Source organism: Cucurbita maxima, unplaced genomic scaffold (assembly GCF_002738345.1).
Source record: "Cucurbita maxima cultivar Rimu unplaced genomic scaffold, Cmax_1.0 Cma_Scf00026, whole genome shotgun sequence".
NCBI lineage: Eukaryota > Viridiplantae > Streptophyta > Magnoliopsida > Cucurbitales > Cucurbitaceae > Cucurbita > Cucurbita maxima.
Window position 1 is genome coordinate 12,307 of NW_019272042.1, and position 14,131 is coordinate 26,437.

General features: G+C 38.3%; 2 protein-coding genes and 1 long non-coding RNA gene across 3 annotated transcripts; 1 reads left to right on the forward strand and 2 right to left on the reverse strand.

The window, feature by feature from the left end:
- Nucleotides 1–682: 682 nt before the first annotated feature.
- On the forward strand, nucleotides 683–11,381 carry LOC111499024 (phospholipase D beta 1-like). The gene is made up of 11 exons (XM_023150463.1): nucleotides 683–924; nucleotides 998–3,504; nucleotides 4,126–4,242; nucleotides 5,872–6,066; nucleotides 8,074–8,319; nucleotides 8,495–8,563; nucleotides 8,688–8,835; nucleotides 9,097–9,245; nucleotides 9,744–9,920; nucleotides 10,239–10,436; nucleotides 10,884–11,381. Exons 2-11 carry the CDS (start codon nucleotides 1,276–1,278, stop codon nucleotides 11,175–11,177), a joined length of 3,822 nt encoding a protein of 1,273 aa, XP_023006231.1. The 5' UTR covers nucleotides 683–924; nucleotides 998–1,275; the 3' UTR covers nucleotides 11,178–11,381.
- Nucleotides 9,434–10,917, reverse strand: LOC111499032. Its single transcript, XR_002720895.1, has 2 exons — nucleotides 10,832–10,917; nucleotides 9,434–10,011 (listed from the first exon to the last, which is right to left on the reverse strand). It is a non-coding gene; the product is annotated as an uncharacterized LOC111499032 (long non-coding RNA).
- Nucleotides 11,382–11,508: 127 nt separating the features above from the next.
- Nucleotides 11,509–13,586, reverse strand: LOC111499026 (transcription factor TCP9-like). The gene has a single exon (XM_023150466.1). The coding sequence runs from the start codon at nucleotides 13,480–13,482 to the stop codon at nucleotides 12,211–12,213; it is 1,272 nt and encodes a 423-aa protein (XP_023006234.1). The 5' UTR covers nucleotides 13,483–13,586; the 3' UTR covers nucleotides 11,509–12,210.
- Between the last annotated feature and the right edge of the window lie 545 nt (nucleotides 13,587–14,131).

Sequence of the window (14,131 nt, forward strand, 5' to 3'; positions counted from 1 at the left end):
ATAAACAACAAACAGCCTCACTTCCCCCAACGGTCTCTACAAAGTTCCCCTTTCTATATAAATATATCTATATCTATGTATAGATTTACTTATTCTTTTTTTCATGTGAATAGTCCCTTCATTTTTTTAAAATATAACACTTAAATTTTATTTTATTTCCAAAAATAATGACGGTTGTTCTTTCCTTTTGGCCTCTATACTAAGAGACATCACAAAAAAGTTCTCTTTTTTTTAAAAAAAAAATAATAATAAATTACTGGGAGTAAAATTGAATAAAACACATCAAATAAAGACCTAATAAGATGATTGAAGTCAAAGAAGATAAGTGGTAGAATAACGACGGAAGATGCAACCACGAAGATGAAACTCGAAGAAATCCTGAAGCAACTAGCACAACTTGATGAAGCTGGGCACAATGAACTATGAATAGGTGATGCATTATAGTTAATATACAAAATCACTCCTTTAAGCTAGGTGTGACTAATAAAATGTTTAGTTAAATTATAAAAAATATATTGAATTATATAAGAAATGGTTCAAATTATCTTATTCCTCTTTTCAATTTCACATCCTTAATTTTTTTCCAAAAAAATTTCTGTACAAATTTAAGAGAGAAGCGTCATAGGTTGTTTTTGGAACAAAACTTTCTAAGTTTAAAACTTAAAACGAAAGTTTTGAAGGTTGGAATACAATTGAAATCAATCATTTTAACCTAAATCATTTCTCACTTGGTTTCACTGGTAACTATTTCTCGCGCGCGCGCTTTAGAATCAGATGGAGGAAAATGAAGGGAAAAATTAATTGATGGTATTATTTGGAATCCCAGATCCGAATAATTCTTCCTGAATTTTACTTCCTCCTGTTTCCAAGTTTCAACGAAGCTGATTCAGTCCATTTCTCCTACCGAATCAATCTCTTGAACAGGTAATTTTTCCACTGCGCGCCGTTTTTCTTTGAGGAACGTTCTCTTTTCAGATTGTTTTTCTTTTCCTTTCAGGTTGTCGCTTGGCGATTTCAGGATCGAATTTGTGGTGAACGTTTTCTTTCTCCCTGTCCTTTTCTCAATTTTGATTCCGCGATTAAGATCGTAACCCAATTCGTCTATTCTGTAATTTTCATTTCTTTTTTCTGGGTTCCATTCAACTGGAAGAATTTTTTTGTGTTTGATTTGGCTACATACTGTCGATCTTATTAATTTAGTTATGATATTGTTCTTCCCGAACCAACCGTAATTGTGACTTCTCTGTATTCTTCTCGAACTCGTAGCTCTCCGTTATGGACAATTACGGTTCTTCCCCTTCATATCCATACCACCATCCATATGCATACCCTCGTCCAGTTCCTCCTCAATACCCACCGCCTCCTCAATATCCACCTCCTCCTCAACATCCACCTCCTCCTCATTATACGCATCCAAATTCAGATCCATATGCTCGTCCTCCGTACCCTTACCCGTATGATCCTTCACATGCCTCTGTATTTGCATATCCCCCACCCCCATCTCATTCTGGCCAAGTAGAGTATTTTCAACATCCACCTCCACACTCTGGGCCTATACCTTCCCCATATTCTTACGGTGATGCCTCTTATACTAATGATAGTGCCAGGCCATCCATTCAATATCATAACAATTTCCAACCTGGTACATCCCCATATCGGTATGAAGAATCTAGTACATACCCTCCCCCAGAAACTCAATACCCACCACCCCCTTCGCGAGTAAATAACTCCTCTGGCCACTATGATAGCACTGATTCGGTATCGCCTGGCTCTTCTGCATACCCGCCTTTGGATGACCCTTTGTGTAATGTACATTTGTCTGATCATCAACCAACTGCTCCTGCATCACCTCCTGCGCCTGCACAGCCTTCAGTTTCATTATTGTCGCATTCACCTCAAATTACAAGATATGATCGATTCACCTCAAATTACAAGAATGAAGAATCTAGTACATACCCTCCCTCAGAAAGTCAATACCCACCACCCCCTTCACGAGTAAATAGCTTCTCTGGCCACTATGATAGCCCTGATTCTGTTTCGCCTGTCTCCTCTGCATACCCGCCTTTGGATAGCCCTTTGTGTAATGTACATTTGTCTGATCATCAACCAACTGCTCCTGCATCACCTCCTGCACCTGCGCAGCCTTCAGTTTCATTATTGTCGCATTCACCTCAAATTACAAGATATGATCGATTCACCTCAAATTACAAGAATGAAGAACCTGGTACATACCCTCCCCCAGAAAGTCAATACCCACCACCCCTTTCACGAGCAAATAGCTTCTCTGGCCACTATAATGGCACTGATTCCTCATCGCCTGTCTCTTATGCGTACCCGCCTCTGGATGACCTTTTGGGTAATGTACATTTGTCTGATCATCAACCAACTTCTCCTGCATCACCTTCTGCCCCTGCACAGCCTTCAGTTTCATTATTGTCGCATTCACCTCAAATTATAAGATATGATCGGCGCGACCGATTTTATGGCTTTCCTAATTCATCATTTTCTAGTTTCGATACGGGGAATTCATATCAAATGGCTTCATCCAATCAACCTTCATTTTCCCATTCAAGCTCATTCGGTGGGTCTCAACATAGTCAGGACTTGCAGATTGTTCCATTGCACAGTAAAGCATCATTGAAGGTTTTGCTGTTGCATGGAAACTTAGAAATATGGGTTAATGAGGCCAAAAATCTTCCAAACATGGACATGTTTCACAAGACCTTGGGGGATATGTTTGCAAAATTACCTGGGAATATGAGCAACAAAGTTGAAGGACATGTGAGTCATAAGATCACTAGTGATCCTTACGTTTCGATCTATGTAGCAAATGCAGTAATTGGGAGGACTTTTGTTATAAGCAACAATGAAAATCCTGAATGGAGGCAGCATTTCAATGTTCCCGTTGCACATTATGCTGCTGAAGTAGTTTTTGTCGTTAAAGACAGTGATGTTGTTGGTTCGCAGCTAATAGGAACTGTAACAATTCCTGCAGAACAAATATATGCAGGGTCTGTAGTTGAGGGAACCTTCCCAATCCTACTTGGTGGGAAGCCATGTAAGCCTGGAGCTGCTCTAACTATTTCTATTCAATATACCCCAATGGAGAGGCTTAGCACTTATCATCATGGAGTGGGAGCTGGCCCTGATTACCAGGGGGTTCCTGATACATATTTCCCCCTCAGAAAGGGTGGAGCTGTCACTCTGTACCAAGATGCCCATGTTCCAGATGGACACCTTCCAAATTTGATGCTTGATAATGGTATGTACTATGTACATGGGAAGTGTTGGCATGACATCTTTGATGCTGTACGTCAGGCTCGCAGGTTAATTTATATAACTGGGTGGTCGGTGTGGCACAAAGTGAAACTAGTTCGAGATACTGGCTATGGGACAGAGTGTACCCTTGGAGATCTCCTGAGGTCAAAGTCCCAGGAGGGAGTGAGAGTTTTGCTTCTTGTTTGGGACGATCCCACTTCTAGGAGCATTTTGGGGTATAAAACTGTAAGTTGCTTTCCCTGCTGTCTATTTCTTTTACATTTCCTGCTTATCATAGTTGCCATTTCCAAAATTCCTTTATATTAAGTATAGGACAGGGCGAGAATGCTCTAAGTAATTGAGTGAAAACATCCCTACTTTGGATTTGAAACGTTGGAGTCTTGATTCTTTCTTTTCCTAGTTCTTTTTTCATCTTTTTGGAACTTGAACTTCTTTTATGGTAAACTAATTTATGTTTTAAACTATAGATTTATTCTGCCAAAATACCACGTATCCTAGAACCTACCTCCCAAAAGAAAATTATTAATTGTTTTGTATTCCCTAATTTATGAGTTTACGGGCTTCAATAATGAGGTGGAGAAAAGTTGTAGATCTTTGAAGTCTTGATGACCAATCAAGAAGAAAGATCTGTCAGAAACTCTCTTTTACCAGATGGACATATTCTACCATCGTTTCATCTCAACTTTTAGAATATGCATGTAATACAAGCCACCTTTATTGGAAAGCAGAAGAATCACATAGGGCTAAGAGTTTGCAATTTGTTATCAAGGTCTTTCAGTTTTATATACGTTGGTTTTGAAGGATTTATTATCATACTCTTCTGAGAACATATGTTGATTGTTGCAGGATGGTTTCATGCAAACCCATGATGAGGAAACTCGCCGATTTTTCAAACAATCCTCTGTACAAGTGATACTTTGTCCTCGGATGGCTGGAAAACGACATAGCTGGGTTAAGCAAAAGGTTAGTCTTTCTTTCCATCTTTCTTTCTTTTTCTTTTTTGGGTAAGAAATGAGAATACTTCAATGAACAATAGATAGCCAAAATTTTTGTCTTAACTAATCACTTCTTTCTCCTTACAGACTTTTGTTGTTCTTCAACATGGATGTCTAGAAAATTGGCCACTTAAACCTGTACATTTTCAGCTTTCAGTTGTTTCTATTTCGATTAAATTAGGAATATACAAAAAGGTGTTTTGATATTGATAGGTGTAATGTTTGGGGTATTTGGTGTAGAAACCCGAGTGTATATCCTTAAGTAATCATACCCTATTGATGGCAATATGACGAAGATAACCACTACTACACAGTAAAGAAGTTTGTATCAAAATCATGACTAGATTGCTGAAGCGGCCAAATGAAAAGTCCTTTTCTTGGCAATGAATAAGAATTTGAAAGACCATGTTATCAGTTAAACTTCCCTGATTTACGATCTCTTTTCATCCATCCTTTCTTTCAATGACCAAACTAAATAACAAAAGCAAGATTTTCTATTGTGCTAGAAACTGATAATATGTCTGGTAATGAATTGTTGATAATTTTCTATTTCTAAATTTATTCTCACACCTTTTTTTTTTTTGCATAGTCTGGGATTACAATCTTCACATCATTTTATTCTCATACTACCTTATTAGACGCTCTAGGTTTGAGCATTTGAAGCATTTTAGTTTATCTTTTTTTTTTTTTTTTTTCAGTTCTGCAATATGTAGGGTGTGGGATGGGGGTCAAACTTTTGACCTCTTGCATCCTCAGGCATTACAATCTTCACATCATTTTATTCTCATACTACCTTATTAGACGCTTTACGTTTGAGCATTTTAAAGCATTTCAGTTTATCTTTTTTTTTTTTTTTTTTCAGTTCTGCAATATGTAGGGTGTGGGATGGGGGTCAAACTTTTGACCTCTTGCATCCTCAGGCATTACAATCTTCACATCATTTTATTCTCATACTACCTTATTAGACGCTCTAGGTTTGAGCATTTTGAAGCATTTTAGTTTATCTTTTTTTTTTTTTTTTTTTTTTTTTTTTTTTTAGTTCTGCAATACGTGGGGTGCGGGATGGGGTCAAGCCATTAATTTCGGTTGAGAGTACATATTTTATGCCAATTGAGCTTTGCTCATGTTGGGCCATTTCAGTTTTTCTTTGAGCACTCTAGTTTCAGCTATCTTGTGACCATGTGTTGTACTTGTACTTGCTATCAAAGTCGTTCTTCTAACTACTAGACCGCATATGTGTTTCATCTCCATTGTTATTTAACTTTTGATAATTAAGCTCATGTTTTTCCTAAAAAAGCTAGAATTTATGCTTGCGATTAGTATATTTTGTTCCTTAAAAAGGAATATGTTAGTTACTTCATATCTTCTTTATTTTAATATGGGAGCCGCAACGTCAGGGGACTAAAGGAATCCATTCTTTGGATAAATTACAAAATTATTCTTCAACTCATTATCATATTTGGGAATTTTCTTTTTCTTTTATTTTCTTTTTTCGAGGTCCCATATTGGGAACTTTTGGGAGTGTTTAATTGCATCTTTTTTTTTTTAAACAAAATATTGCCTTTTGTGATTCTTGCTCATCTTTCTCAATAATCAGGAAGTTGGAACTATCTATACACACCATCAGAAAACTGTTATTGTGGATGCTGATGCTGGAAATAATAGAAGAAAAATCATAGCTTTTGTTGGAGGGCTCGATTTATGTGACGGGCGGTATGATAATCCATCACATCCCATATTTCGGACACTTCAAACAGTACACAAGGATGATTATCACAATCCTACATACACGGTAATCTGTTATGTCCCACTTTGTCTTTTAATAGTTAATATGGTTCTGCGGTAATAGGATGCAAGAGGGAAGTTTGATCTATGCCAAAAATCTGAGTAACCCTAGTATATTCCCCCTTTTTTGCTAACCCAAGTTTATTCTTAAGGGCATACTAGTTTCTTCATCTAGTTTTTTCCCCCATTTAATGAAGAAACAAGGCTTTCATTATAGAGATTGAAGTACATGAGATGAGAGCGCCAAAAAGGTAAGGAGAAGACCTTGAACAAATGAAAAGGCGATCATAAAATGAAAGTGGCCTGCCTGAATGAACTGAGTAACAAAAAAACATACTATCAAGAATAAAAGACTGTCCCTCAAAATAAAGAGAAACATTGGACTGAAATAACCATACTCTTGTATTATATTCATAAAACTGTGTCAAAGGCCTCAATTTATCCACAATTATTTTGATGGAAGAAGACCGATATTGATCATTTCTTTGAGAAAAGAAGCCTCATTCAATTGGGCAAGAAATACAATATTGGCAGACAATTCAACGAACTTGTACTGTATGGTATAAGAGTATATACCATTTCATTGTTAAAAAATGACTCAACCGATAGTCATGGCTTTCCGTAAGTGTGATTTGCAAAAAAGCACCATTTAAATTGCTGCAATGTAGGGTGCAATATCCTCTTGAGAAGATTCAAGTATTGAATCTTTGAAGTTCATATTATAGCAGCAGGGCAAGCTACGCAATATTTGTAGAAGTGGAGTTTACATTGTTGATATTTGTAGAAGTCACAGGGTATTATTTTGAAAATCTAAATGGTGGAAGAACTAGTATTAAGGAATACAACAAAGTTATAGAAGACTTTGTTGTGTCCAATTGGAATTTCACGTTGCCAAACTTGGGTGAAATGGCTATTCAGTCTTTGATCAATAGATATCTTTTTTCTAGGTTTTGGTTGGATATGCTCAGAGAATCTAGCTCGTGAGAGTCATTTCTGACCAGGGAACCTTATGTGCGGTCCTTCACTGTTGTTTTGAAAATCTATGACTTAATAAGCTGAAAATTTTAGGGGGAGGAAGTAGAAGAAAAAGAAGAAATAAGGAGGGAACATTTGATGGAGAGGAATATGTCGATTTTATTTCTATAGAAGAACATCAGGAAAGAATTATTGTTAAACAAAGATGCAAACTTGTTTGGTTAAGAGACGGGGAGGAAAGTTTAGCCTTCTTTTTACAGGTTTCTTGCATCCAGTAGACTAAAGAGCTTTGTGATGAAAATAGAGAACTGATATCAGGTTGGGGGAAGAGTAGTGTGAAAAACGGAAGCCAAAAATATTGAAGGGGGAATTTTGAGTTTTCTAGACAAGTTTTTATTCTGGAAATGAGGTACTCATAGCTTAAGATGGCAACCTATTTATCATGAGAAGAAAGTAGATGGCTTGAGAGATCTTTGGAAGAAAATAAAATTTTGATAGTCTTGATCTCTTTGGGGGTGTTAAAGGCTCCAAGGCAGGATGGTTTTTCTACAAAATTGCTAAACAAGTTTTGAAGCATTTTTAAATGATGTCTAAGATTTTAATGGGGAAGGTCACCCAAAACTCTTGCATAAATTTTTATTTATCTTACTTTAATGAAAGAAAATGTTGAGAAGGTGCAAGACTTTAGACCTATTAGCTTGTTTACGAGTATCTAAAAAACCGTGGCTAATATCTTGTCTGATAGATTGAAGGGTGTGTTATCATTTACATTTCAACAAGTGAAAATGCTTTTATTGAGAGGTACATCATCAATTCTATTCTAGTTGAAAATAACTAGAGATTGAACGTATGAAATCAATAATCAGTTAGACAAAACACCAGACTGGAACCTTTAACATCTTTCTAAAGAGAATTTTAGGAGAAAAAATGTAACAGCCCAAGCCTGGGCTGTTACAAAAAAATTCAATATATCATTGCATCTAGGGTTACTAAAATTTGAATTGATTTTATGAAGTTACAAAATTATTTAGTTGAACAGGGTAGTACTGTTGGTTGTCCAAGAGAACCGTGGCATGATCTGCACAGCAAAATTGAAGGTCCAGCAGCATATGATGTTTTGACCAATTTTGAGGAGCGATGGAGGAGAGCTTCAAAACCTCACGGGATAAAAAAGTTGAAATCATATGATGATGCTTTGCTGCGTATTGAAAGAATTCATGACATAATTGGAATTTCTGAAGCGTACTGTAACTATGAAAATGATCCTGAATCATGGCATGTGCAGGTAATGTTTTAAACCCTTCTTAATGCATATGTGGACCTTTATTTAGGTGGTAAAAGCCTCGGCAATTGAAACTGGTTGTGATTTAGACCTGTTTAGTTATGTTACAGAGAATAGAAGCTTTTTAATGAATTCTCTATGTTCCTTATGGAATTTTTCATGATGAGTAATACTGCAGATTTTTCGTTCAATTGATTCAAGTTCTGTTAAAGATTTCCCGAAGGACCCAAAAGATGCCCCAAGCAAGGTAAAGGACAGTTATGATTGCTATATTTCCAATCAAATAAATATAAAATTTGCACATATATGCATGTATTTATTTTGTATTTGTGTCATCTAACATGCTTATTCCCTAATATTTTACCGTGCAGAACCTCGTATGTGGAAAGAATGTGCTGATTGACATGAGTATACACACAGCATACGTGAAAGCCATTCGAGCTGCCCAACACTACATTTATATAGAGAACCAATATTTCATTGGATCATCCTTCAATTGGAATTCAAACAAAGATATAGGTAAAGTACATTGAAAAAAGCCTTCTCCGTGTATGCCTTCATTTGGGAGCACCAGCATGACAAATTAAGTTGCATTTGCTAATATGTGACAACAGCCATTTAGAAAGGATGTTTAGACTTTGAAACTATAAATCTACGGCAGGCTATCTAGTCCTATCTTTATTGTTTTTCCTAAAAGAGTGGACTATGTTATGCAGTACGATGACATTACAACATTGGAGTCGTGAATTGCTAATTTTGTACGTTTCTGATTTTTCATAGGTGCCAACAATTTGATTCCAATGGAAATTGCGCTAAAGATTGCTGATAAAATCAGAGGAAATGAGAGGTTTGCTGCATATATTGTCATCCCCATGTGGCCTGAGGGCGTCCCAACTGCTGCTGCCACTCAGAGAATACTATTTTGGCAGGTAGATACATTAGTAGCCTAGGCTGAGTTCTAATGTTTTTCGTTATTAAATTTAATTGCTGCATTTCTAAATCAATTAGAAATAAAAGTATTGCTCAAGTCATCTCAATTAATTCACCTACAATCCTTATTTCTTTAAATTTCATAATCAATATACTTGAGTATTTCATATACATAGCATTGTGATTCTTGCTTAAATGAGATTGTCTATAAGTTGAACATGCAATTTTATAGTTTTTGTTTTGTTTTTTTTTTTTTTTTTTTTTTTTTTTCCCAGTAGTAAATCATGGCAATTAAAATATCAGAACAGTCCTAAATATTTAGAACTTTGCTGTTCTTAAATTCTTCTTTGGTGGGAATTGGAGATATTATTGGGTTAAATGATAAAATAAAGCGAGATCATGAGGGAACATGATAATATGAACATTGAAACACCAACACATTCTGATCTATGACAAGTATACTTCTGATTTAACTGAACTTTTCTCGCACTGCTCAGCAAAAAACCATGCAAATGATGTATGAGGTCATTTACAAGGCCTTGATGGAGGTTGGTCTTGAGGAGGCATTCTCTCCTCAAGACTATTTGAACTTCTTCTGCCTGGGAAATCGTGAGGATGTGGATGGAAATGATCCTTTATCTTCTGGAAGCCCTAGTGCAGAAAACTCCCCTCAGGTAACTTATATCCTTAGTCAGTTGTTGATTTCAGTCGTTATATGTATTCTCTTACTTTGATTTGGGTTTTATGTTAAGCCCTGCCAAATACCTGTACATTGTGGAGTATTACTGGAGATTCTTTCATAATCAACAACAACAATAATAAAACGAAGTAGAGTTCTTGCAGAAAATAAGGGAGAGATATGATGGAAACAGCCTTGCTTTATCAGTCCATAATTTTATGTTTCCATAAAAAGAGCTAGTAATCAAGATTTTCACTGTATATTAGTCACTGTTATTATTATTATTATTTAATCACAAATGAACTGACTGCAGGCACTTAGTCGGAAAAGCAGAAGGTTTATGATATATGTTCACTCCAAAGGCATGATAGTTGATGACGAGTATGTGATTTTGGGATCTGCTAACATCAACCAGAGATCCATGGAAGGAACTAGAGACACTGAGATTGCTATGGGAGCCTATCAACCTCATTATACATGGGCAAAGAAGCGTTCACGTCCTCGTGGACAGGTGAATTTTAACTTTAAGATGTCCAATGTGGGATTGTTCAAATAATGCTAGTTAAGCCTAATAGACTTGACAAAATGGAGTCAGTACATAAAGGGTCTAATTTGAAATTCATGAAATGCCCTGAGGAAGACAAAATTTTCATGAATTCACTAAACCTGTGCTTGAAAGAGGAGAGTTCAACCCCTTGGTTTAAAAGAAGTATTAGAATTAAATAGACATCAAATTTAGAGTTGAAAATGTGCATTTAAGTCTAAAAGATTTGGAAGTCAAGCTTATAATTTAAACATTACTTTGTAGTTTCCTTTTCTTTGTCCCCATATCTGTGTAGATCCTCAATAAAGTGAAGAAGTAGTTATACATGCATCAGTTCATATAGTGTGAAAAATTTTACATACATAGAATTGCATTCCTGAATCGTTTGTGGGATTTTGATGTCTTGCCCTGCAGATCTATGGATATAGGATGTCATTGTGGGCGGAGCATACAGGAACGATGGAAGAGCGTTTCAATGAACCGGAGAGCCTGGAATGCGTGAGAAGAGTTAGAACAATGGGAGAATTAAACTGGAAACAGTTTGCTGCAGATGAGGTAACAGAGATGAGAGGACACCTTCTGAAGTACCCTGTTGAAGTTGATAGAAGAGGGAGAGTAAAATCCCTTCCTGGACATGAAAATTTTCCAGACGTAGGAGGAAAAATAGTTGGTTCATTTCTTGGGATTCAGGAGAACCTCACTATCTAAATAACCTCTGATTGTATTCAAGACCTAACGAACGAGAGCCCTCTAGTTTCTAGCTCTGGATAGTTTTGTTAGTAACTATTAAGGAAAATGAAGGGAGAATTTGTACACAGAATGGCCATCTTTTTCTCCCGTTTTCTTGGGAGTGGCCTTTGTAACCCACATTCATGTGGTTCTGTTTTTAGTGTTAATAATATCTGTTATTTGTAAGGCTGGAGAACACAACATTTATTGGAATTGTAGCGGTTTTTTTTTTTATTTAGTTCGTGAGATTTTACATGGATAGAAGATGGAAACAATGAATTGCCAGCCAGCTAAACAATGAATTTACAAACTCTCTTTCTTTTCTCTCACCAAAATAACCCCAAGTTTCCAGAGAAGCATCTCCTACCAAACCAATCTGATTGATCCACGTGGCAATAAGGAACGCTCTTAAGTCTCCCGCTAACTCAGTGTAACACGTGTTCATTTATCCTTCAGCCATGCACCTGGCTCGGACCACAGAACCCACAACCCGGTTGTAGGCCGGGCAGAGGGGACCACCACATGCTCCAGGCCTAAAAGACCGCCGTTGGGCCCTCCCCAACCTCCATCGCATCGACACAAGGAGGTTAAAAAGTAGTCCCCACACCAGGCTTGCACGGTCCACGGAGCAGCATAACTCGTTTCCACCACTGACCTTGACCCCACTTTTTTTTTTTTAATATATTAAAAAGGAAAATTTCTCTCTTTCCGTAGTGTTGACCCATCTCGCTGATGTGGTCCCCACACCTTTGCGCCTTCACCAAAAAAATAAAAAGAAAAACCCCACACCCAGCTTACACGTGCATTTACTTTTCGATCCTCACGTCTACCACGTGACTGCCTCGTGCTTCCCCTTCCTTCTGCTGCACTTCCAAAAAAATAAACGATACTTTTTTCCTTCTTCCATTCGTTCTTCGTCTCAAGCTTTCTTTTCTGGTTCGTCGATGGCGGATAGATTACACTGGGTGAGAGAGAGAGAGAGAGAGAGATTGAATCGAAAACAACTTCCCATCTATTCTGTCTTCATTCTTTCCGACGAGCGAGACATGAATTGAAGCTCTTCCTTATCGTATATCTCCAATGAGAATTCTCTGAGCATCTGTTTCGTCGTTTTATCGTTTGTCGGGACGGTGGAGCTCGAGATCGGCGCCATGACGGATTCAGACTTGGAAGCGGAGGAGTTTGAAGTGCTCGAGCTTTGATTGGTGGTGTTTGCTTGAATGTGAGACGTGTGCAGCTTCGACGGGACGGTGGAAATGGGTCGGGCCGTTGTGTTGATGAGCGGCGCTGCCGGTGTCGGGAATGAGAAAAACTGCGGACGGGTGGAAGAGCAATCCACGGATGGAACCATGAAAACCGCCCCGGGAATTATGGCGTTCGATGGGATGGCCCACACTGGAACAAACCCCGGTGGAAAAGGCTGTTGGACGGCGGGGGAACCGGCAACGGTGGCGGCCTGAACAGCGCCGTTCGGGGCGGAGGCGGAGGCGGAGACGGAAACGGAAACGGAAACGGCGTCATTTACGTCAACATAGTCACTGTTAGTGGGGCGCTTACGCCGCTTCTTACTGGCGGATTGATCGGTGGAATCTTGGTTAGAAGAGGAAGTGGTGGTGGGGATTTTGAGAGTGCCATTAACAGACATGGCGATGGCGGGAACGGTACCAGTTCCAGTAGCCGCGATGATCGCCGGCTCGGCCCGTTCGAGAAGCCAGCGGATGGTTTCGCCGTCGGACTTGTGGCCGAGCTCACGAGTCAACTGGAAGATACGCGCCGCACAGGTAGCCGGAATTCGGATTCTCCGGCCTCGGCCCTCGACCTTGGTGTGGCGATCCTTGGTGGAGGGTCTCTTGGGGGGGATAGACGAGACCGTTTTAGGTATCTCTGCCGTGAACTTGAGGACCTGAGTTTCGTGGTCGTTGTCGGGATGCTCCCGCTTGGGAGCAAGGGGAAGAAGGTTCATTGGAGAGGAGTCGGAGTTATTGATACAGAGATGGGTGGGCGGAGAGTGGTGGTGGTCGTCGTCTTCGTCGTCGTCGAGTTCTTGTTTGTGAATATCGGCCATGAGCGGAGAGGGAGGGGGAGAGGGGAGAGGAAGAAGTTGGGAGAGGGGATTTAAGGAAAGAAAAAGAAGAAATTGGGAGAAGAAGGAAGAGTTGGGGGAGGGGTGGAAAGGAAATGGACCCACAAAGAAGGGTGGGGCCCAGTAGTGTTGGGTCAAAGCTGGGGATGATGGACCTACCCCCACCCCCTTTTCTTCTTCCAATAACTCCCAACTTGCCATTCCTATTTCTTCCTCTCTCCTCTCTCCTCTCTCCTCTCTCTCTAATAACCTATCGCCAGTTTTATATATTTTATTTCCAAAATTACATCTCCCAAATTAGGTTATATAAAATTCTACTACAACAAATATAAAAATAGAAGGTTGGGCAGAAAAATGAAAAGAATTAAAAGTAAATAAGGAATATTTGAAAAAAAATTCAAGTATATTATAAATACCCACATTAGTTTGCATTGGGTTGTATGGGTAGAAGAATAAGCAAGAAACAAAATTACTATGCTGCCCTTGTATGATAAAAATAGACTCATCCTAATGTATTTGCAGGATAGAGATAGGGATTCCTTGGGAATCAATTCTGGAGAATAAACAAATCAATAGTATATATTTGTAGCAACAAACTTAATGGAATGAATTCCGGAGAGTACATTATTTCTCTACATACTAATAAATAATAATAAATTAATTAATTAATATTTTTCAGAATATTAGAGTTGAATGGTAAATAGTTAAGATAAGATAGGGTTATATTAATAAAAAAAAGGGTTAAAAGTTGGGTATTAATTTTGAAAGTCCAAATCCAAACCTAGATGATGGAAAGCCCACTAAGAATGACTCTCATGTGACGCACCCTACCAAGCTTACTCTATACGTC

Bases quoted from the DNA above. Each gene is read 5' to 3' on its own strand.
- LOC111499024 (XM_023150463.1), top strand. From the start codon at position 1,276: ATGGACAATTACGGTTCTTCCCCTTCATATCCATACCACCATCCATAT. The intron at 4,243-5,871 runs GTTAGTCTTTCT...CTCAATAATCAG, and splicing joins ATAGCTGGGTTAAGCAAAAG to GAAGTTGGAACTATCTATAC. The intron at 10,437-10,883 runs GTGAATTTTAAC...CTTGCCCTGCAG, and splicing joins GTTCACGTCCTCGTGGACAG to ATCTATGGATATAGGATGTC.
- LOC111499026 (XM_023150466.1), bottom strand. From the start codon at position 13,482: ATGGCAAGTTGGGAGTTATTGGAAGAAGAAAAGGGGGTGGGGGTAGGT.